The sequence below is a fragment of the Delphinapterus leucas genome, chromosome 20 (assembly GCF_059928025.1).
Source record: "Delphinapterus leucas isolate spDelLeu-1000000601 "Yukka" chromosome 20, BTC_Dleu_Yukka2, whole genome shotgun sequence".
Classification (NCBI taxonomy): Eukaryota; Metazoa; Chordata; class Mammalia; order Artiodactyla; family Monodontidae; genus Delphinapterus; species Delphinapterus leucas.
In genome coordinates, this window is record NC_143148.1 from 32970062 (window position 1) to 32995429 (window position 25368).

At 40.6% G+C, this 25368-nt stretch overlaps 1 protein-coding gene across 3 annotated transcripts in view; it reads left to right on the forward strand.

Annotated features, from left to right (window-relative positions):
* NUP93 (nucleoporin 93) overlaps nucleotides 1-25368 on the forward strand; it is a 105603-nt gene that overhangs the window by 11580 nt on the left and 68655 nt on the right. For 2 of the 3 annotated variants that reach the window (XM_022555823.3, XM_022555822.2), the window contains exons 2-3: nucleotides 5254-5446; nucleotides 17380-17497. In XM_022555823.3, the coding sequence (XP_022411531.1) occupies nucleotides 5268-5446; nucleotides 17380-17497 (297 nt within the window). In that variant the 5' untranslated portion in view covers nucleotides 5254-5267. Of the gene's footprint in view, nucleotides 1-2567; nucleotides 2683-5253; nucleotides 5447-17379; nucleotides 17498-25368 lie in introns of those variants that run through there. The other variant, XM_089903098.1, reaches the window with a different exon arrangement.

Sequence of the window (25368 nt, forward strand, 5' to 3'; positions counted from 1 at the left end):
TAAGTTCATTTCATCCTATATGCCATTTGGAGATTTTTTTTTTTTTTTCTCTTTGTTAAGAATGTTTATGTGCCTGGAAGGGACATTTTTTTGGACACTGAATGACAGGTGAGTGCTGACTAACTTGAGGAAATGGAAGTCTGCCCAGTCCTTGGTTTTAGCTCTAGGTGAGAGCTGTCTCTCTGAAGCCGTGGCTTTAATTTTTTCCCCTAGTTAATTTCTCAGCATCCTCTAGGTGTGGTGAAGAGGTCTGGATCTTGGGAACTTCCCACTAAGAGCACTCGCCATTTCTGTTTATTTATTATTATTATTAATATATATTTAAAATTTATTTATTTATTTTTGGCTGTGTTGGGTCTTCGTTTCTGTGGGAGGGCTTTCTCCAGTTGCGGCGAGCAGGGGCCACTCTTAATCGCGGCGTGCAGGCCTCTCACTATCGTGGCCTCTCGTTGCGGAGCACAGGCTCCAGACGCACAGGTTCAGTAGTTGTGGCTCACGGGCCCAGTTGCTCCGTGGCATGTGGGATCCTCCCAGACCAGGGCTCGAACCCGTGTCCCCTGCATCGGCAGGCAGACTGTCAACTACTGTGCCACCAGGGAAGCCCTATTATTTATTTTTAATTTTTAAAAATTTTTTGGCTATACCGCGGAGCATGTGGGATCTTAGTTCCCAGACCAGGGATCGAACCTGCACCCCCTGCATTGGAAGCACAGAGTCTTAACCACTGGACCGCCAGGGAAGTCCCACCATTTCTAATATAGCAGGGTGTCTGCAACCTCTGAAAAACAGTGGGTCATTGTCCTTCATTTTGATGGGGTACTTTTTATTGAAGTGCAATACACAGTCAGAAAAGTACATAAATCACGAGTCTATCTCAGTGAATGTTCTCAAAATGAACACACTATTAAGCAGCACCCAGAATAAACAAAGTTACCAGCCCCCCAGAAGCCTCCTTTCTGCCTCCTCCTGTTCCCCCCCACCCCCACCCCCCACCAAAGGATAACCAGTCTTGCCTTCTAACAGCAGTGATAAGTTTGCCCTTCATTTTAAGGCTTACTCGGGTGTTTGAGGAGGTCTGTGGAGGCTCAGTAGGACTTCTGCCAAGAGGCACGGAGAGCAGTTTGTTGCTCAGGGCCCTGGTACCCTGCCATGCTCTCTGAAGCACCTTTCGGTGTTTCCAGAGGCCTCTCAACAATCAGGCTCAGAGTCATGCTGACAGAGAGGAGCCTTAGTGCTGTCTGTCCTTGCTGGCCTTTTCCGGTCCAGCCCCAGTTTTGCTGCATTGACTATTCCACATCCCACTTCTGTGGGTTCTCAGTGTGGCTTCTTCCTGGCTCCCTCCTCCATAGCTCCCCAGGGGTGCAGCTGGCATCCAGTCTCTGCGTGTGTCTTGGCCAGATTTTTTTCCCAACACAGAGCTTGGACTTCACCCTCTCACCTCCGCTCCCACTAATCATTCTGGTTCTCACTATTGGACAAAGCTAGTGAGGTTATTTTCATGATCAGTTTTCAGTATCTTGGGTCAAAATTGATATTTGGTTTGTTTAACCCCTATATTTTGTGGCTAAATTGATATTTATTCTGCAGAAGGGTTAAAAATCATCTTTAAATGTGTAAAATTAACCATATGTTTAAAAATTTTAATGAGATGATGACTACATCAAAGTATACATTTGGAAACTTTGATAACTTTTTTGTAAATCAGTTTCCACTGGTTGAGTTATAATGCAGGACAGATCCAGTTTTTCCCAAATATGGTATCATATACATTTCTCTCTTCTCTCAGACAGACATGGGACAAGCTTATTTTCTACTCTAAACTTATATAGCACAGTTCTTCCTGTATGTATATTTGTTCTTTTAGTTTGGAATTTGTTCACCTGAAAACTGGGCTGTTTCTTCTAAAATATCACTGGGTTTTTGTCTGGGTATTTAGAGGGAAAGCACTAGTCTGGACCAAGTGTGATCTGAATTCATGCCATTTATACTGTCTCTGCCTTATGCTGTGCAGCCTCAGAAATGTTAAGTATCAGTTGGTAGTCGGAAGGGAATGTTTTTGCTTTGGTCTCTGCTTGCCAGTGGGTGCTGATTTGGCAAGAGTGTGTAGGAAGCCTTCAAGAAGAACAGTCTCCACAAACGGAAGAATAAAACTCCCATTCATTGAACAGATGAGAACCTACTATGTGCCAGGCACTGTTCTACGAACCTGGGGTACCTCAGTGAACAAAACAGGCAAAAAACCCTATCCTTGTGCAGTTTACATTCTAGCTGAGGGTGGTTGCAGGTTGCACTCATAAATATTTTGTTATAGGTTGGCATCAGAGGCAAGCTGACAGTTTAGCTGAGAGAGATAGGGAATCAGCCATGAGCATATCTGGGAGAGGTGCGTTCCAGGTAGAGGAAATAAGGAGTACAAAGAAAGCCTCTAGGGCAGGAATGTGCTTGACCCACTGGGGGACCAGCAAGGAGGCCCCAGGGTGGCTGGAGCCCAGGAAAGGAAGGGGGACAGGACTGGAGATGAGTCTAGGAGGTAAGAAGAGATGGCTTGCTTCTGTAGGGCTTCACTCTGTACAAGAAGTTTAAACAGAGGATGGATGTGATCAGACTTTCAAAGGATCATTGATCGCTGGATTGAGAAGACACTGTAGGAGACAAGGGCTGAAGCCGGGAAGCCAGGAAGAGGTGAGAGTGACTTGGGTGGGGGAATGTGGTGGGAAGAGGTAGATTCTGGGTGCATTTTGATGGTAGATTTGAAAGGCTTTGTTGGCCTATTTGAATGTGGGATGTGAGTCAGGGAGGCCCTTAAGGATTTTGGCCCAAGCAACTGACTGGAGCAGGCCAAGGAGCAGGTTTTGTAGATGAAAGGTTAAAGCTCAGTTTGGGGCATATTAAGTTTAGGATGTTGTTTAGAGATTCAGCCTTTATTTTACTATGGTCAAAATAATTCTATTTAGTTAACTTTTAAAAATCATATTTATTGGACCATATTAAAGTAAATCATGACTTTTATTTTGCGTTTATTACCCTCAGATCCATGACTTTAAATCTTTGTATGGGCAAGTCATTTGAGAAGTTGAGCGTTTCCTTTGTCTGAATTTGTCTGACATGGAAATGTTACGTGAAATGATAGATATATTTTTTTCCTTTATTTTTCTTCTTTTTTTGAACATAAAAAAGTTTTGTTTTATTCAGGGAGTTCCAGAATTTTCCTTATGAAAGAAAAAATATTTCCTTCTCCTTGGCTCTGTTAGACAAATTATTTTTATGTTAGAGTAAAAAAAAAAAGTGTGGGGAGGGTTTCCCTGGTGGCTCAGTGGTTGAGAGTCCACCTGCCAATGCAGGGGACGCGGGTTCGTGCCCCGGTCCGGGAAGGTCCCACATGCCGTGGAGCGGCTGGGCCCGTGAGTGAGCCGTGGCCGCTGAACCTGTGCGTCCGGAGCCTGTGCTCCGCAACGGGAGAGGCCACAACAGTGAGAGGCCCACATACCGCAAAAAAAAAAAAAAAAAAAAAAATGTGGTGGTAAGAGGCAGCATATTTCTTTTTTTTTTCCTCTTTCTGGTGAGTGACCATGTTTCTGGTAGTTCATAGAACATCACTGGCCCTATAGGTTTCTGAGGAAAAGCATTTCTCCATCAAGCAGGAGCCGTCGTTTAATTATACTCTCTGCTTCTTTCTTCTGTCCCCAAGAATACCCTTCTCAATCTGTGATCCACATTTTCTCACAGGTAGAGGTGGCCAGTTACAGCTTGATTCTATTAGGTAAAAAAAAAAAAAAAAAAAGACAATGATTATCTAGAAACTTTAGGTAAAGAGTTATAGTGTATATGACTTTTTGTCTAAAGATTAAAGTCAGCTTGGCACTTCATAAAGAATACCAAAATGTCTTCATGTTTACTCCAGCTGAGCTATTTTTGTTTTAACCTTGTGCCCTTGCCTTTAAAGTTAATGTCCTTTAATGTTCATTTTTAAAAGTCCTTATTCTGCTGCTGTGGATTTATGGTGGAAACCATGCTCTTTTAACATTAACCTGAGCTTCATAGCTGAGATGTAATTATACATTACATTAACATTGTAACTACAATTCTAGACCACAGGGATTTCTAAAGCACAATAGAAGCCATGGGTTTAAAACAAAGGGGAAAAATATAATCAAGAGCTACTATTTAAAGAATATTGTTCTTTTTTTAATAAATAATAATTTTGTTAACCTTTTAGCAATGTAATTTTTAAAAATGATGTTGATACTATTTATCTTCTGTTGACTTAAATAGTGGTAGGAGTTAAAAACTCCTTCTCTTAGTTATGAACCTTATACAAGGATGGTACAGTATATAGAAGATTCATAAATGTGTAATATGCATTAAATATCAACATTGTTCACAGAGCTTTTCTCAGTTGTTGGAGAAACAGGTGATCTTGCTAATAATATTCATGGTCTAGAAGCCAGCTGCTACTTAAATTAGTATAATTATTAGTTGCAACAGTATCTCTAAAAGTAGTAGATATATTAACAAGTCATATTCTGAATGTCATATATAATAAGCAGACATGGATCTCTGCTCTCAGAGATAAAGCTGAAGAATGAGTGAATGGAGACTTGGACATGAATTTTAAAAGACTGTCTTTCATGTTAGCGAAGGAGACTAATGGGATTAGTCAGAAGACCTGTGTTCTTCTGGTTTCAGTTCAGCCTCATTGCAGCAGAGAGTATTCTAGGCACAGAACTGAGCTCTGTGGACTGGAGTTCCTTCTCTGTCTTCTCAGGGTCCTCATGGAGTTGTTTGGGAATCATATGAGATGAGATGGCCATATAAATTGCCAGCCGTCTGCGGGTGGAGGTGTTTTTCTGTCTAAGACAGGTGGAGGGAGAGGAAGTTTGAGTGAGGGTTCTTTACGCCTCCCAGAGGTTGCCACCATGGCTTCTGTTGCCTTGTCGGCTTTGAGTCTGAAGTGAGGCAGGAATTCTGATCTGTGCTTTAATATCTTTGCGTTTGTTCTGGTGGCAGAAATCAATCTTGGGGCTGTCAGTATGGACAGAAGTGATCTATTTCTTCTCAGTCTGACTCATTTTCTCTGTCAGGACTGTTTTTCTTGGGCTATGTTCAGGAACAAATCCTGCTTGTTGATGAGCTGTCTCCTTGTCTGTTTACAAAAAGTCCTAGTGTTTCGTTAAGCTTGTGACAGGTTCAGGCAGTGTTTGAAGCTTATCTTTCCTCTTGATTTGGGTCTCTTCCTTTTTCTCCCCCACCTAGGATCTGCATCTCCAATGGATACTGAGGGGTTTGGTGAGCTCCTTCAGCAAGCTGAACAGCTTGCCGCTGAGACCGAGGGCATCTCAGAGCTTCCCCATGTGGAACGGAACCTACAGGAGATCCAGCAGGCAGGCGAGCGCCTGCGTTCCCGTACCCTCACACGCACATCCCAGGAGACAGCAGATGTCAAGGCGTGAGTACTGGTGGGGAGGCAGCACTGGTGCTGGGTGGCTCGGGGGCAGGATCTGCTTCTTTCCTGCCTTGAATTTGGATGTAGTCTGTAAAAGACAGATACAAGCCAGAGTCTCAGGAATTCAAGAGAGGTTTTATAAACAGGTCAGCAGCCTTGCTTTGTCTCCCTGCCTCCTGGGTTTTCCAGCCTGTCTGCCTGACCAAGCTGCGAGCCCCTATCACAGGCAGAGACGATCAGGGTGAGAAAGGGCGAAGGGCTTTGTCATACAGAAACCGTCCCAGTCGTTCCTGCTTGGGTTCACTGACTGTTGGTGATAAATGGCTCACGTAGTATATTGGTAAATGTGGGTCACACAGATAAATGTTACCCTCCAAGCCAGAGAGGGCCCAGTGATGAGCAGAGTTTTTAAGAGTACTTGGAAGAAACTGATGAGCAGTTAGTGATGAGAAGCCATCCAAGTGAGGAGTGATCCTGTCTGCTTACTGTCAGCGACCCCAGAGGCTGCTTCTAAAAGGCCTTGGAAATGCAGTGGCTGCCAGTTGATTGTAGAAGAGGAAAGTGGGTGAGCCTCCAGAGAGTGCAGCAGGAGAAAAGTGCAGGTTGACTGGCCAGTGGCTGCTGCTGCCTCACAACATGCTTTGGGTTGTTGATTCCACAGACATGTGTTTGGGATCCCCACTGTGCCAGGCCTGGGCTGTCTCTGGGACTACAACCATGAATTAGACATGGTCCTTGCCCTTAAGAAGCTTATTGTTTGGTGAGGCAGGAAAAAATCTCACCTCTTTCCATAGGCAATGTGATTTACTGGTTACTTATTATGCATCAGTAAGATTTTGCTTAATCCTCACAACAAATAGTAGGACTGTGGTCCCTGTATTACAGATGAGCAGCTAAGGCTCAGAAAGGGCAAGTAACTCTCTCACATCACACAGCTGGTGAGTAGTGAGTCAGGATTCAAACCCAGTGAGGTTGACTTCAGAGTGTATGCTCCTTTAGCCCTGATGGAAAGGTCATGGGAGGATGCAGAGGTGCTGTTACTGGTGACCTTGCTGGGTCTGGAAAGTGGCTGAGATTCTCTGTGGGAAATACTGTATGGGAAATCGTCAGTCATCTGCTCAGTCTTCATTCCTTAAACTTGATAAGACCTAAGTGCTGGTGTTAAGGTGGGGACATTGTTTTGGATACATAGTAAATGTCACAGGGGGTGAGTATAAGGGCTACATTTTTTTTCCCCCAACTAATCTTGAGAGCTGAATGTTTTGGCTGCTCTGCTGAGTCAGTAAGGATGTTGTAGAAATTCTTATGTAGGCCTCCCCAGAATTTTATTTATTAAAATACTAGTTAGTTTGCGTTCTGTTGATATTAGTAAAGACAAATCAGGGGAACCCTGGCAGGGGTTTTTCACTATCCAGCCTTGTAGCTAAATGCAGCCAACTGCTCCATTACACTTTTCCTCAGCACCCCATCCAGCCTTTAGACATTTCTGCTAACTTGCCCTCCCTGCAGGCTCCTACTGCTGCTGCTGCTGGTTGCCTGCAGTTACCCCGGGTCTTTAGCGTGCAGGCTTTTGCTTGTGTGAAAGGATGCTGCTGGAGCGAAAGGACTGTGATGCCAGCTGAGTTGCTATAGTTATAATTTAATTGCATTAGCTTTACAGCCTATTAAGAGCAAAAAGGGAAAATGTTTTCTTGGGAACAATTATCAGTCATGCTCTCTTTCTTGTAAATTTCCATTCTTCCTCATATCTTTCTACCTTAAATTCATCATTTTAGGGAGGAGGAAGTTGGAACATTGAAAGAATGGGTATAGGGTGGGGCAGGTGCTCAAAAAGAAACCAAAGGGCTGATGACTGTATTTTTCCATCTCCTTGATAGGCAGAGACATAAAGTGTGATGTGAATATTTCAGTACAGGATGAGGGCAGAGGAGAGAAGTGAATAGGGAAAATTTTCTTACACGAAATAAATTTTGAAAAAAATTTCTGTCTTCAAGATTTTATTTAAGATTAGCTTATAGACCTAAGAGTGAATTGTTCTGTGTTGAAATTCATTTGTTTAAATAGACTTTGTTGGATTTTTCATTTTAGGGAACAGATTTGCTGGCTTTTTTGCATGTGTGGTATTCTTAAATTGTAAAATACCTTCACACATAAAGAAGCATATGTATAACATATATAAAGGTATAAATCAGGGGTTGGCCGACTAAGACCCAGGAGCCAAATCCAACCTGCTGCCTGTTAAAGTTTTATTGGAACACAGGCACACTTACTTGTTTATGTATTGTCTATGCTGCCTTTGTGCTACAGTAGCAGAGTTGAGTAGTGATGACAGAGACTGTATGGCCGGCAAAGCCTGAAGCACTTACTGTCTGCCTTTTACAGAATAAGTTTGCTGACTCCTGGTGTAAATAATAGGAAAATGAATGAATACTCCTGTGCACATGGCACAGTTAAGACATGGAATATTATCACTAGCTGTGAAGCCCTCCCTGGGTACACATCGTCAATTGCATCCCCCCTTTTTCTCATTGGAGATGCCTCATTGGATTTTTCCATTCAGCTCAGAAGCCAAACAACCTAGAGGTGTACAAAGAAAAATGCAGCAATCATTCTCTCTCCCTAACTTTACCCTCCAAGGTAATCAGTGTTATTAATTTACTTATTCTTTCACACTTTTCTTCATGTTCAAGCAAAGCATGTATAAACATTTATTTGCCCAAAGTTAAACAGCAGATTATAACTTTACTATGCTCGTACTAACTTACCTTTTAAAGCACTTACTGTTTGTCAGACATTGTGCCAAGTACTTTACATGCATTTTATACTTTCCTCTTAAAATAACCCTGTGAAATAAGTGTTACTGTCTCTGTTTTATAATTGAGGAGAGTCAGATAGTAAGTGGTCGGTCACACCAGAGCTCAAATCCAGCTTGGGCAGTGAGAATCCCTCACGTTTGTAAGGCACTTTCAGTTCCCATAGGCTTATAATAGGTGCTCTCTTGACTGGTCTTCACGAGCCTGAGAGGTGAGAGAGGCAGGGTTTTCCTTCACATGTTAGCAGGAGAAAAAGGAAGCTTGGAAAAGTGATGCACCCAGGATTTTCAGTCAGTAAGTGACTGGTGGGACTAACTCAAGCCTCTTGACTTTTTTTCTGCTCCCCATGTATACTGACTGAGAACAGCTTTTGTCCTTCTGTTCTCCTGGGACTGGACTGTTTGACTCCATCCTCTCTGGCTCTGTGCTCAAGAGAAGCTGCCTGGCTTACAAAAATTGGGGCAGGTTGGGGGCAGGGAACCTTTGGATTTTTCCACCCTTAGAAGCTGAAAGTTTCTGGTACAGCCTTTATTTGTAAAACCATCCCTACCCTAGATTCCCTGCCTCCTTCATCGTTCCTCCCTCCCCCTTCCCCATCAGGACTTCTGCATATGCACTGCACAGGCCCACAGTTCCTCCAGGCACCAGCCACTTGGATGACCTTTCTCTTCTCATAATTCTAATAGTTAATTTTTAAATGCCAAGATTCCCAACCCTGGTATGCCTTAAAATCACTAGGCACTGGATACGTTCTCATGTATCTCTGGTGGAGATAGAGTGCCTGCAGCACAGAATTTGGCAATAGCTAGTGCATTTACTCTTGACCCAGCAGTCCCGCTTCCAGGGAATCTCTCCCAAAGATACACTGGCAAAAGTACGAAAAGATGGGTGCACAAGGTTATTCTTTGCAGCATTATTTGTAATAGCAAAAGTTGGAAACAACTCTGACATCCATCAATATGGGACTGGTTGAATATTGGTACATGTGCATAGCTTTTCAGTGGCACAAAGGAATGAGAATATACACTGCCATGGATGGAGCGACTCCAGGCCATATCGTTAAGTAAAATAAACATGCAAGGTGGAGAAAAGGGTATAGTACTTTATCATTTATTTAAGAAAGCAGGTGAAAGAAAGTCCATATTCATGGATTGGAAGACTTTATATTATTAAGATGGTAACACTCCCCAAATTGATCTATAGATTACATGCAATTCGTATCAAAATCCCAGCTGGCTTTTTTGCAGCAATTTGTAAATTGATCCTAAAATTCATATGGAAATTCAAGGAACCTAGAATGACCGAAACAATTCCTTTTTTTTTTATTTTTTGTTAGTTGAGTATAATTGACCTTCAACACTATGTTAGTTCCAGGTGCACAGCATAGTGACTCGATATTTCTGTACATTACAAAATGGTCACCACAATAAGTCTAGTTACCATCTGTCACCGTACAACGTTATTACAATATTATTGACTATATTCCCCATGCTCTGCATTTCATTCCAGTGACGCATTTATTTCGTAACTAGAAGTTTGTACCTCTTAATCTCCCTCACCTATTTCACTCATTCCCCCCACCTCCCTCCCCTCTGGCAACCACCTGTTTGTTCTTTGAATCTATGAGTCTGTTTTGTTATGTCTGTTCATTTGATTTGGTTTTTAGATTCTACGTATAAGTGAAATCATATGTATTTGTCTTTAAAGCTTTAAAACTCTTAAAAGTAGGTGTAAATCTTCTGACCTTCTTGGATGTGAAACCAAAAGCATAAGTGACAGAATCAAAAATAGATAAACTGAACTTCATCAAAATTAAAAAACTTTTGTGCTTTAAAGGACGCTATCAGGAGAGAAAACAACCCACAGAAAGGGGAGAAAATATTTGCATATTACAATATATGTCAAATAAGGGGCTTATACCCAGAACATATTAAAAACTCTTACAACTCAATAATAAAAAGACAACCCAATTTGTTTTGAAGTATAGTTGATTTACAATATTATATTAGTTTCAGGTGTACAGCATTGTGATTCAATATTTTTACGGATTATAGTCCGTTAAAAGTTGTCACAAGATAATGGATATAATAATTCCCTGTGCTATACAATATATCCTTGTTGCTTATCTATTTTATATATAGTAGTTTGTATCTCTTAATCCCATACCCCTAATTTGCCCCTCCCCCTTTCCCTCCCCCTTTTGGTAACCATTAGTTTGTTTTCTATATCTGTGAGTCTGTTTCTGTTTTGCGTATACGTTGGTTTGCATTATTTTTTAGATTCCACATGTAAGTGATATCATACAGTATTTGTTTTTCTCTGTCTGACTTATTTCATTAAGCGTAATGTTCTCTCAGCCCATCCACATTGCTGCAAATGGCAGATTTTCATTCTTTTTTGTTTGTTTTTTGTTTTTGGCTGCATTGGGTCTTCGTTGCTGCAGGGGCTTTCTCTACCTGTTGTGAGCGGGTGCTACTCTTCGTTGCAGTGCGTGGGCTTCTAATTTTGGTGGCTTTTCTTATTGTGGAACACGAGCTCTAGGCACACGGGCTTCAGTAGTTGTGGCGTGTGGGATCTAGGGCATGCGGGCTTCAGTAGGTGTGGCGTGTGGGCTCAGTAGTTGTGGCTCACAGGCTCTAGAGCGCAGGCTCAGTAGTTGCGGCACATGGGCTTAGTTGCTCTGCGGCATGTGGGATCTTCCTGGACCAGGGATCAAACCTGTGTCCCCTGCATTGGCAGGTGGATTCTTAACCACTGCGCCACCAGGGAAGTCCCTCATTCTTTTTTATGGCTGAGTAACAGTCCACCATATGTGTGTATCACATCTTCTTTATCATCTGTGGATGGGCACTTGGGTTGTTTTCATATCTTGGCTATTGTAAATAGTGCTGCTGTGAACATTGGATGCATGTATCTTTTTGGTTTAGTGTTTTCATTTTTGCCAAGTACATACCCCGGAGTGGAATTGCTGGATTATATAGTAGTTCTATTTTTAGTTTTTTGAGAAGCCGCCATATTGTTTTACTTAGTGGCTGGACCAAAAGACAACCCAGTTTTAAAATGAGCAAAAGATCTGAATAGGCATTTCTCCAAAGGAGGTATATTAATGTCCAATAAGCAAATGAAAAGATGCTCAACATCACTAACCATCAGGGAAATGCAAATCAAAACTGAGATAAGATACCACTTCACCCCCACTAGGATGGCTGTAATCAAAAAAGACGGATAATAACAAATGTTGGTGAGAATGTGGAAAATATTGACACCCTCGTAAACTGTCAGTAGGAATGTAAAGTGGTGCAGCCACTTTGGAAAACATCCAGCAGTTTCTCAAAAGGTTAAATATAGAGTTAACATATGGCTGAGCAGTTCCACTCCCAGGTTTATACCCAGGAGGAATGAAAACGGTTGTCCACACAAAAACCTGTACATGAGCGTTCATAGCAGCATTACTCATAATCACCAAAAAGTAGAAACAATCGAAATGTCTAACAGCTGATGAATTGATAAATAAAAGTGGCATATCCATATAATGGAATACTATTTGGCAATAAAGAAGAGTGAACTACTAATACATGCTCCAACATGGATGAACCTTGAAAACATTATGCTAAGTGAAAGAAGCCAGTCACAAAAGACTACATATTGTATAGTTCCATTTATAGAAAATGTCCAGAATAGGCAAATCTGTAGAAACAGAAAGTAGATTAGAGGTTGCCAAGGGAGTGGGTAGATTAGGGGACATAGGGAGTGACTGCTGGTGGGTAGGGTGGTTTCTTTTCTGGGTGATGAAAATATTCTAAAATCGATTGTAGTGGTGGTTGCACAAATCTGTGGCTATACTAAAACCCACTGAATTATACTTTTTTTTTTTTGAGATTCTTTTTTTCCCCTCTTATTGCACTTACTTTTAACACTTTTATTATGGAAATATTAAAACATACACAATAGTAGAGAAAACAGTATAATAAACTCCCAGGTACCCATCACCTATCATATCAACATTCTGCCATTTTTTAAAATTCTTTTTAATTTTTATTTTATATTAGAGTATAGTTGATTAACAATGTTGTGTTAGTTTCAGGTGTACAACAAAGTGATTCATTTATAAATGTATCTATGAATTATACGTTTTAAGTGGGTGATTGTATAGTATGTGAATTATAGCTCAATAAAGCTGTTTTTAAAAAGTACGTAACACAAACTTATATACCTAACTGCTAATAAAAAAAGAAGGAAGGTGTTTAAAAATAGCTGAGATTTACTATAATCAGGTATGGTAAGACATGCAAACATGGATATGACATGACTGTCATGAAGGAAGAAGTTTCTACTCACATTTCTTTTTTTGGCTGCGTTGGGTCTTCATGGCTGTGTGCGGGCTTCCTCTAGCTGATGAAAGCGGGGGCTACTCTTCGTTGCGGTGCACGTGCTTCTCATTGCAGTGGCTACTCTTATTGCAGAGCTCGGGCTCTAGAGCGCAGGCTCAGTAGTTGTGGTGCACGGGCTTAGTTGCTCCGCGGCATGTGGGATCTTCCCGGACCAGGGCTCGAACCCTTGTCTCCTGCATTGGCAGGCGGATTCTTAACCACTGCGCCACCAGGGAAGCCCTCTACTCACATTTCTCTGGAAACAGGAGGCAGGGCATGCCATGCAGGGCCACTGAGGGAGCACTGAGGTCAGTCAGGGGGCAGAGGAAGGAAGAGGAAAACCTGGGCGAGAGCCTTTACTGAGGTTTCTCTGGGAAGGCAGGGTGAGCAGGCTTAGGATTGGCTAGTTTGAATAGCCTCAGTGGGCTCTAGGGTAAAGACGCTGTCTCTAGTTGTCTGGTACCTCACCCTGAGATAATTAGGGCAGGGGATAGTGACCCATTGAAGGAGGTGGTTGAGGTATGGGCTCTGGATTGATTAGTGTGCATATGTTCTTATATGTGCTTACAGGCCTCTAGGAATTAGCTAACTCTGGGAGAGGCAGTCGCTCCAGTGCCAGCAAGGCCCCAGATGTCAAAGCAACAAATACAGGAAATTAAAAGGTGTGATTAGGGCTTTCCTGGTGGCGCAGTGGTTGAGAGTCTGCCTGCCGATGCAGGGGACGCGGGTTCGTGCCCCAGTCCGGGAGGATCCTACATGCTGCGGAGCGGCTGGGCCCGTGAGCCATGGCTGCTGAGCCTGCGTGTCCGGAGCCTGTGCTCTGCAACGGGAGAGGCCACAACAGTGAGAGGCTTGCGTACCACAAAAAAAAAAAAAAAAAGTTGTGATTAATATAAATGGTGTAAAGAAACAAAGGGTTACCTATAGGAAAAGGGAAAAAATAAGGTGAAGATGGACTTTTTTATAGATTTGACTTTGGAATTGTATAAATATTTTGTGTAATTATAAAACAAAACTAAATTTAAAAAAAGGAATTCCTAAAGAAGGAAAATAAATGCTCATTCAGTTGGTGACATAGTCATTCAGAGAGGAACATTTCCAAGTAATATCTTAATCGGTCTTCAATAATGATATTGTTGGTAGAGGGATTGATACTGCTGTTTTGAGACTATTGTGTGTATAGTGTAGGATAAAGCAAATAAGTAGTTAAGGTGGTGATGCTGAGAACTAGGACTTTGGGTATGAGAGAAAGGAGATACAGATAGAAAATCTATGAGGTTAACCCCAAACTTTACGTTTTTAATTTTGAATTGGAAGTGTCAGTATGAACTCATGATGTAATTTATCTTAAGGAAACTGAAACAAAAGTAAAAACTCTATAGCTCTGCCTACTGAAAGGCTTAGAAACAGTGTAGCAATGAGCACATCTTAGTGCCCAGATAGTGGTCTCTAAAAATCCATTTCTTAATAAAAAGTAACTGGGGCTCTTTGGAGAGTTGACCGATTCCAGGTCTGGGGCAAGATGAACTTGTCTTGTCATACCAGATGGCAAGGAAGTTATGTAGGTCAACTTGAGTCATGTCAAAAGAACTCAGAAACCAACTTGAAAAGGCTTCTACTGGCCAAAGATGAGATGATTTTGAGCATGATAAGGGTAATAACTGCAGTGGATTGAAATACATCAAATATGTTTAAATTCATGAGTACATAATGATACTAAAGCAAAACTCATCAGTCACCTTTGGAGAATGCTAGAGAATCAACTCATTATTCAGAGTAACCATGTAGTTGATGAAGAGTGTCTCTGAGGGGAAATATTCCAGCTAATAGAGACAGGATACCACCATTTTGCAACCTCTAAGGAATTAATGCATCTAAGCAATGATCATCAGTGTCTGGTAACATTCCAAAAAGAGGTAATGAGATATTACATACCTCTTGATAAAAGTCTGAAGTAATTGAACCAAAAAAATGCCACCTGAATCTGATCAAACCATTAGCACTTACTTTCAATTTACAGGAAATTGGATAGGAGAGGCCTGAGGAACATGTTAAATTACATCATGGGGATGCAATCAGTAAAACCTGTTATGTGGGAAACTACATCCTTGCTACTTTGAGTCTGGTCCATAGATCAACAGCATAAGCATCAGCTGTGAGCTTTTTAGAACTGGAGACCCTCAGGCCCTATCCCAGACCTGCTGAAACAGAATATGCTTATTAACAAGCTTCCCAAGTGATTCACATGCACATTTCAAGTTTGAGTAGCACTGCTCTATGGAACAAATAATCTAGAGTCTCCAACAAAGAAATTGTAAGAAAAAAAAAAATGAGATGGAGGGACAACTCAAAGATTAAAAGACATTTGGAGGCATATCAATTATTTGCAGGTAGAGAACTTACTTGTATTCCATTCAAACAAACACATTTTAATGTTATGAAATAATTAAGAGAATATTTTGGGTTTATTTCGAAATAATCTGGGTGGTAGAGAGAGGAAAGTAGGTAGGGATGTGGATGAAAATAGTTTGCTATGACATGCTAGTTTTTGAAGCTGGGTGATAGGTACAGGGTTTATTATTTTAATTTCATACTAAGATTTTTTTCTATAATAGTTTAAAAAGGAATTGGCTAAAATGGCTATAATCAAAAAGGTAGTAACAGGTATTGGCAAGAGTGTGGAAAAAATTAGAACCCTTGTACATTGCTCATGGGAATGTAAAATAGTGTAGTTCCTTTGGAAAATAGTCTGGCAGTTCTTCAGAAGGTTAAACAGGGGGTCAGTATATAATCTAGCAGTTCCACTCCGAGGTGTATACCCAAGAGAAATGATAACGTACGTTCACGCAAAAACTCGCACATGAATGTTCATGGCAGCATTTTTTATAATAACCAAAAAGTGGAAACAACCCAAATGTCCTTCGAATGATGATATGTTCATTAATATAAAATATAGCATATCCATATGATGGAGTACTATTCAGTAATAAAAAGAAATGAAGTACTGATACATACTACAACATGGATGAACCTTGAAAACGTTATTCTCAGTGAAAGAAACCAGTCATGAAAGACCACACATTGTATGATTCCATTTATAGAAAATGTCCAGAGTAGGCAAATTTATAGAGACAGAAAATAAATTAGTGGTTAGGGGGAGATTTGTGGAGACATGAACATTTTATTGATACATTCCCATGACTGCTTATGGAGTGGGGGAAATTTTGGCAGGGAGGGGTGATGAAAATATTCTAAAATAGATTGTGGCGATGGTTGTACAACTCTGTGAATATACTAAAACCCATGGAATTCTACACTTTAAATGGGTGAATTGTATGATATGTTAATAATATCTCAGTAAAGCTGTTATAAAAAAGGGAAGGAGAGCCTAATACTGATACCCGTGCTCTAGGCTTACCCAACACTAATCAGAATCATTGGGAGGAAAGTTGTCTAGACGATTCTAATGTGCAACCAGGACTGGGAACCACTGTACTAGAAAGTTAGCCGTCAAGGATTGTTAGAAGAGAGAGGCAAGATTATCTATTTGAAATGATAGCCTGGAGGGGAAGCCTCAGGGATGGCATCATAGCTGACCAGTCTGCACGGAAGAGACAAAAATCTACAGTGCGGAGCCCTCTGGGTGCACATTATCTATTCCTGTGGTACTAAGTAGAATGGAAATAAGCATGAGAAGTCTTTTCTTTTTTCCAATAAGTATGTTAGTTCAGAATTGGTCATCTTCAGTGTAACACCCATAGGTGTTAGGGTTATTTGTGCCACCAGGTGGTCTAGCTTCTTCTAAGTTACTAAGAATGAGCACAGACTTTGTCGATGGGATTTGGGGGTACTAAATCATAATCCAAAAGCAACAGTCTAAACAATTAATTTCCCTAAGTTTCTTTCTTCCAGAGAGTGTTCTAGATATTAGTGAGAATCTATAATTTTTTTTTTGCTCTCCCATTGTTACATTGCTCCAGATGAGTAGACATAAAGCCAGCTGTAGTGTTCCCATCTCTCTTCAAAAGCATTTATTAGTCAGGTGACAGCTTCCTGTACTGTTGGACTGGGCAGCAGAGAGGGAATTTGAAGATGTACTGCACATGGTGTTTGGCTTTTGAAGAGAAGCTTTGGAGAACTGGCCTTGGATTCTGGTTTCCCTGCCCTTTGCAAGTTATTGATTGCCCTGGACTTTCAGTTTCCTTAATTAATGAATGAAGTTTAGACTAGGTTCTCCTGAAGCTTCTAAAGTTTTGTGGTTTACTACATCTGTCTTTATAGAGGCTGTAAATATAGGATGGTGGTTAAGAGTTTGTGCTGTGGAGCTTGGTGACCTGGCTTTGCTGTTTCCTGGCTCTGTGACTTTTGATAAGTTGGTTGACCTCTTTGCCCATTGGTTCCCCCATCTGTAAAACGGGGATTGAGAATAATATCTACCTCACGATTTTCTTCACTATAAAGTGTTTGGAGCAGTCTAGCCTGTAATTTTATTGATATGCTATCAATTTATCTAGACAGGTCCCTCACTCTAATTTAGGCATGATCAGAACTCTCTCTTACTACCAAATGCAACGTTGTGTCTGTTATCCCAGGTGGTAGATCTTTTTGGAAAAGTATGAAACAACCATACAAAAGTGTTTGGGCAGTATATAAGAAGTTTTAGTTTCATACTAAAAATACTCTCTAGTATTTTAGGAAGCATATTAGATGTTCTAATTCTACTTTTTTCTCCCTGCCCTATATCCTCATATAGGTCAGTTCTCCTCGGGTCTCGGGGACTTGACATATCCCACATCTCCCAGCGATTGGAGAGTCTGAGTGCAGCCACCACCTTTGAGCCTCTTGAGCCTGTGAAGGACACAGACATTCAGGTAAGGGCTGCCAGGTACCAGGACTGGTGCAGGTGCAACCCTGAGCATGCAACCCAGGCTGAAGGCCCTGGCCTTTTGTTCACCAGCTGGTTTAGGAATACCACATTTCTTTGTTAATTCTCTTCTTCCTCAGATATTAAGAGAATGGGAGGCTCAGCTTTGGAGGAACATTGGATTATTTTCAGAGTGCTCTGTAAGGCTGAATTTAGGAAAGCATTTCCGACCTGCACTTTTTAAATTATTGTAATTATGAGCACAGATTTCTCTTCCTTCTTTGGGCTTAATCCAAGGCACGGAGACATTAGTTGTAAGTTTCTCTTGCTTTCTTTGCTAGATCTCAAATAATTTTACTATTCGTCTTCCACATTTCTTTTCTACATCTTGCTTGTGTGGCTTGGCAAAGAGCTGGGGAAACTAAATAGCTTTACTATTTACTGAAACCTACTCATCGATTTCTAGGAAGTATTTGGCTCCATTAGTGGCACCAGGAAATGGTCTAATAGAGCACTCCTGTCTCATTTAACCTAGCATGCCACTGGCACAATTGATTGCTATTTTAATCTAATCAGAAACTGGTTTTGTGTGTGTGTGTGTGTGTGTGTGTGTGTTCAGAATTGTTAAGGAAAAATCTTGTGATCCATTTAGTTGTTTGGGTTTTTTTTATATTTGTTTATTCATTTATTCATTCATTCATTCCTTCAGGCTGCACCAGGTCTTAACTATGGCATGCAGATTCTTTAGTTGTGGCACATGGACTCTTAGTTGTGGCATGCATGTGGGATCTAGTACCCCAACCAGGGATTGAACCCAGGCCCCCTGCATTGGGAGCACAGAGTCTTACCCGCTGGACCACCAGGGAAGTCCCGTGATCCATTTAGTTCTGAGGAATTGGAACACTGACTTGTGTTAGAGTGAAGGGATAGTGGGATACCATTTTCATCATCGATTTACCTTTGAGATGAAAGGATGCAGGTCCTACAAAGGCAAATCCTAGTACAGATGAATCTGTTATTTATTATTTGGGCTCAATTTGAATTAATACTCTTTACCCCACCCTTCTGAGAACTGTTTTAATCCATCTACAGCAATGGCCATAATTCTACTGCATTTATTCCACTTGAGAAACCTAAAACCCTCAACTTTGAGTTGAGAGTTCAGTAACTATAGATATTCATTATTTTCCCTGTTATTGATATGTTCCCAGAGTATGAAAATCCAGTTTTTTCCAGTTTTATATACTAAATTATATTTGCCTGTCACCTTATAGATGCCTTCTTATTTCCGTGCAATCTTTTTTTTAAAAAATTAATTATGTTTAGCTGCATTGGGTCTTCATTACTGTGCGTGGGTTTTCTCTAGTTGCTGCGAGCAGGAGCTACTCGTCGTTGCGGTGCGCGGGCTTCTCATTGTGGTGGGTTCTCTTGTTGCGGAGCACGGACTCTAGGCACGCTGGCTTCAGTAGTTGCAGCACACAGGCTCAGTAGTTGTGGCTCATGGGCTCTAGAGCACAGGCTCAGTAGTTGTGGTGCACGGGCTTAGTTGCTCCACGGCACGTGGGATCTTCCCAGACCAGGGCTGGAACCCGTGTCCCCTGCATTGGCAAGCGGATGATTTTCAACCACTGTGCCACCAGGGAAGCCCTTTCCGTGTAATCTTAAAATGGCATGTATACTTGCCTCTTTTTTTTTTTTTTTAAAGTTTTAGCTGTTGCTCTCCCCACCTTCTATTTCAACTGCTTGATGCCCTAGAAACAAATACTTACTCCCATAACAGGTGAGTGAATGAGGTACAGCTCAGATAATTTGAATAATCACCATATATGTGCGGAAGTATTCCTAATAGTGTGGAAAGAAATGACATTTGCTGAAAGGTTATTTGTTTGTTTGTGTTGTTTTTAATGTTTAAAATGCCAAATAAGTTGTTTATTTTAAAAGCTGCGTTTTAGATTTTCTTTGGCATATTTGTAATACATATTTGGAATACCCAGCAACATTTAGTGATGCACTTCATGAATTCCAACTGATGTGGTACAACATTTTTTGCTTTGAGATATTAATGACAGGTTTATAAATGTATTGAGTCATAATGATCATTTATTCTAACCTTCTACTTTATGCATGAACACCGTCCTTCAATAGCCCCATTAGGTGGCTTCCTAACAATGCATGCTTGTTCACATCAAAGAGAGTTTCTTAATTTGGAATGAGCACGGCTAAGAGTTTTGGTCCTGCACCACTGGGAAGTCTTTGAGAGGAAGGATGCCTCCATTTCAAAATTTTACCTCTCAGTTGAGCTTTTCTGGAATAGCTTAAAAAATGTGAAATGGTCACTCCAAGGTAAGTTTTGATTAGTTGGGAATTGATCATCTAGACCTGAAGTAAAGATTTAAGACTAACTAGTTTCAAAATAAAATCCTCTATTGACTTCATCTTCTTGCCAGCAAAGGCTTAAAGGAGAAAATTTAACTTCTAAAGGGCTGAGTCTTTGGTCTAATCTGAGATAGCTCTAGTGATTGTATTGTGTGGCTCAGCTGATCTATGCCTAAACTTCCTGTACACATAGCAGTATCATGTCCTTCCCTGACTTCCTGTGTAGTAGTCAAATATAGGAGCCAAGCCAGCTTTCGCCCTTAGCATGGAGTGGTCCTCCTTTTAATTCTTCTCTTAATGTGTTAGTTGTCCAGGAAGAGTTAATTTGGATATTTTCAATTTTTTGTTTTTAAAAAGACCAGATATACTTTTTTTTTTTTTTTTCCCAGTACGCGGGCCTCTCACTGTTGTGGCCTCTCCCACTGCGGAGCACAAGCTCCGGATGCGCAGGCTCAGCAGCCATGACTCAACGGGCCCAGCCGCTCCGCGGCATGTGGTATCTTCCCGGACTGGGGCACGAACCCGCGTCCCCTGCATCGGCAGGCGGACTCTGAACCACTGCGCCACCAGGGAAGCCCCAGATATACTTTTTGATGGACGTTTTTTTTTCTCATTTATTTTTACCAGCTTTACTGAAATATAATTCACATACCATAAATCTGATCGATTTTTGTGTATGAGCTTTTGTTTTCCAATCAGTGCAGTTTTTGAGATGAGAACGTACCCTAATCCCACTGAGTATCAGTCAGAGTGAATTTATTATGTCAGCTTATAAATTCATAAAAGGAAATGCTGAAGGATCCTTTGACAGGTGCTGTCCAAGACTTTGTACCATCCATTGTTTGCATTACCTATAAGCTTGGAAAGGCATTTTCCCATGAATAGGTTGTCCTTTTCTGTTTGGTAAACATTGATTGTATTTCCTTCATTTTCTAATGGAGCTTGAAATTAATACAGGTTTTTTGTTGTTTGTCATAAACAGTGATGTTGGCATGCATTGATAATGCATTTTTGAAAGACTGCTGTGGCCAGCAAAAGTAACATATTTAAATAAACCCACTTAAATATATGTATGGCTGATGCTAGTGGAATTTTTTTTAATGTTTATTGATTTAATTTTTGGAAATGGTCATAAAGAAGGCCTGCACATTTTTGTAATGGAACTGAAGAGCCATAACTGTTAAGAGGACATGGTTCTAAAACAACTGGACTACTCTATTCTGAGTGACTTTGTGGTGCTTGCAAGTATGATTCCTCTCACAGAGATCCACTTGCTCACTTCTGTCTTTGGAAAAAAATATAGAGGGCAGACTGCACATTTTTACTGTGGTCTGAACAGACCTAATGTACCATGGATGATGTGTATTATGTAGTAATAAAGTGCACAGTTACACAGCTTAGTTATATTCTGGGCTTTTTCACTAGATTACATGTATTTTTCAAGAAGGCTCTGCAGAAATAGCCTGGGTTGGCCATAAAAAATGGGAGCTGCAGTTTCTCGGCGTTAGGCTGTAATATTTCCAAATGGCATTAAACCAAAATGTAATAATATTATTGCTGAACTTACTGTATTAGATTCCTATGGCTGCCACAGCAAATTGCCACAAACTTAGTGGCCTAAAGCATTAGAAATGCATTCTCTCACAGTCTGGAGCTCAGAACTTTGAAATCAGGGTGTTGGCAGTGCCCTCCGAAGGCACGAGAGGAGACTTTGTCCTCTTTTAGCTTCTGGTGGCTCCTGACATTCCTTGATCTGTGGCAGCATAAGTCCAGTCTGCCTCCATCTTCATAGGTTTTCTTCTCAGGTGTGTCAAATCCACTTCTCCCTTCTCTTATAAGGACACCAGCCGTTGGATTTAGGGCCCACTCTAACTCCAAGGTGGTCTCATCTTGAGATGCTTACCTTAATTACATTTGCAGAGACCCCATTTCCAAATAAGATCACATTCACTGGTACCAGGAGTTAGGACTTAGACATATATTTTTGGCAGTACCCACTTCAACCCACTATACTTACAGTGCCAGAAAATTTAAAACTGTCAATTAACTGTAATAAATGAAACATCTTCAAATCTAACTCTGTTTCATGGAGGAGTTTCAGGATAAGACATCTATTTCTAGTTGTTCCAGGGACTGCAAACCTCAACCAAGTATCTGATCTCATCCTCAGCACTCTCTTTCAGGCCTTGGAAAGTGAGGCTGACTACCCTTGTGTGATTCCAGAGTTTAGTCATAGTCATTCTCTCCAAACAGGTTGATGTTCTATCATATGTTTAAGAGATTTCTCAAGAGACATTTTCCAACTAGAAACAGTCTGATTTTTTTTTTTAAGTATTTTTAAGTACTCTAGTTTACAGGGTAAGTATAGGTAGGATTAAATTGGGGGGGGGGCGTGTGAGAAAGAGATTTCTACTTCAGCTAACCAAGTTACCAAACTCTTTCATTTTCCTTTTATACTTTAGGCCTTTGCTCACCCCCTTCCTTTAGCGTGGAGTAGCACCTCTGAAAATGTCTGAGCCATAATTTCAGTCTGACCCTCTTAAGACTTTCCTAGATGCCACCTCTTTCATAGTCTCAGATCTCTCTTGCCATGGCCTCCAAATATAGCATGTTGGCTTTACTGCTTAGGAAAAAACAAAACTTTCTGAATGTTCCCCCACAAAGTAAACAACTTTAGATTATGTTGTTGGAATTGACTTAGCAACCAATTTAAATCATGATAAATGAAAATGTAGCCCCTTCTACACACAAAAAAACTCTATATGGAACTAAACATCTTCATAATATGCTCAGTTTCCAGATGGAAATCTGTCCTGTATGAATAAAGAGAAAAAGAAGTCTTAAAAAGAGGATAAAATATAAGAAAATGGTGCAATAATAATTGACTTGTTAAAAACTTGTTCTACTTACCACACTATATGTATAATAAAATTTTCATTATTTCCTTCCTTTTTCTGTCCTTGGAAATGTAGAGTATACTCAAACCACTCTTAGCTTATCTTTTAAATAATCAGAAGAAGCTAAATGGCTTTGGTAAGCATAAAAATGAATCACTGGTGGTATAATCCCATATCACCTAAATTGTTATTTTCATGGTTTATCTTTTAATTTTATACCTTCAGAATTAAGGTACTGCTGATTAAATGCAGCTGTGTATTACAGCTAAGAGGAAAAGTAGTTGTCTTGAGTGCTAGTTGTGTGTGTGTAGTACTGGCAAGTTGTTGGTAGGGAACTGGTTCTAGAAATCTTGTGGCAGTTTGTTGAAAAGAAGTTCAGACTTTCTTAGAATGATTAGTATGCTAATAGCAGCTCTTCAGGATTAGTACTGGCAAGGTGTTAATATTGAGGGAAAGGTGCAGTAAGCTTTCCCTAGCTCAAATTAGTTGAGGGAGGGTGCATTCTGAATGGGTGACAATATCTTAATTCTGGAATTATTTTTAAAGAAATGTAGTTGTCATTTTCATCTATTCCTAGAAACTGAAACTGCTAAGTGTGTGTACCAAGGAGAGGTCTTACCAAAGCTGCTTTAGTAAATTAAGGAAGAGATGAGGTTCTTTCATAAGAGTTGCATCTATTTGCATACTGATAATTTGTATAGCAATTCTGAGAAATGGTTTAAGTAGGCAAAACATACTTATCTTCCTTATTGTTTCTGCTCTTAATATGCTTGAGCAGTCTTTTCTGCAAATAATAGTGATCTAGCCCAAATTGGATGATTAGAAATTTTGAATTGATGGACTCTGAAGGAATAAAACTTTGCTCTTCAGATGTTTTCACATAATATAAAAATGTAAGAGACTGTTGCATGGAATCTAACAGTGTGAAGATTTTTAGTTAAGCATTTGATTTATTGACCTCCTTTGTTATATTCCTCTTGCTCCTAAGAGAGTCAGTGGGAAGTTCATGGTAACCTTTCTTATGAATTTTTAGAGGACTTTAATGGATATTTGAATCTTGCCCTTTCCCAGCTTATAACAGCTGCCTATCCTGGACTTGAAACAACCTATAGGTAATGCTCTTGGGTTCACTAGCAAATGAATCCAATTCCCACTGGATCCAAAGCCCGTTAGTTAGAGAGAAACCCTTTTCTAGAACAAATACCAGGTACGTTTTAGGCCAGAATTCAGTTGTAGCGGCTGAGGTGCGTGTGGAAAAGACACACATCACACTGTGTCCTGTGTTCTTGTTCAGGGCAATAGCTGTGCTAGGCTTCGTATCCTGTGTATACACTGCGGTGCCCACATCACCCCCACTTAATGAGTATATTTGCTGTTCCTTGTCATTAAACCCTGACCCAGAGTAAATCTCAGAGCTGGTAAAAACCGGTAAACACGTAAAAACGAAAAAATAGTGTCTTCACAGAGGCAGGTTAATGTGCCATCCTATTTTGTGTTTATAATTAGGTAGTCTAATGCTGATTGCTGTGGTAAGTACAGAAATGATTTAATTTTTCTGCCTGTTTGTGATAAGGGGAAAGGTAGACATTATGGTATGGTGGCAAAGTATGCAGTTGCATTAAAGTGTCCTCTGAATGGAATTAGAAATGGTAACTTTGGAATAAAAATGGTTGTTAAAGGCATCGTCTGTGGAAAATGTGAAAAACTGCTTTTATGTGAGCCAAGGATATAAGATTTCAGCTTTTTAACTTAACCATTCACACTTACTCCTGAATGCAGAGCTTTCAGAACAAGCAAGTAAATGGATGCTGAATGCATTCTGTGCAGGCAGGAAATGACAGGCTTTTTTGTCTTCTCAGAGGTTTCTTATATCCTGTAGTGAGCAGGGGAATATCAATTACCAATTTAAGAAAGAAGTGGGAATGGTTCTGTAAGAGTGTTTTGGAAGAAGCCCACGGCTAAAATATTTATCTAACAATTTAATAGAGCACTTCAAGTATTGGCCAGGCCCTGGTGCCTTTGAACTGGAGTTGAGTCATCCTCTCCCTCTTTACCAGCTTCTCTTAACCTGCCGATATCTATTGATGCCCCAGTACTCCGGAGATGGGGAACATATATTGTTATCTTCACTCTGGTATCTTTAAATTGCTTGGTTTCAGGAATCAGAAATGGGCTAAACTGTTTGATTTAAATGGGAGTTAAAACCTTGTCAAATATTGAATGCACTACTGTAGACCAGTCTGTCATTCTCAGATGGCAGCCCTTGACGCTGTGCGCCACTTTGATCTGCTTGCCACAGCGCCCTGTGATCTCTTATTTCTGTTTCGGAGTGTTCAGTCCAAGGCTTTCCAGGCCAGCAGCCTGATGTGGCTCCTTCCATTGGTGGTGGTTACAAAGTGTGGCTCCGTAGTCATAAAACTTTGGGGCCCAGGTTCTCCTTGTCTCCACTAAAAATCCACATTCTGTGAAGGAACTGAGAGAGGGGCTCAGACAGGAGATACTCTTGGTTTTGCTTTTTTCTGTTTGTTGTTTGGCAGGGACCAGGAAAAGAAGCTGGGAGGTAGGATGAACAACATCCTCTACTGACAAGACCAGTACTATAATT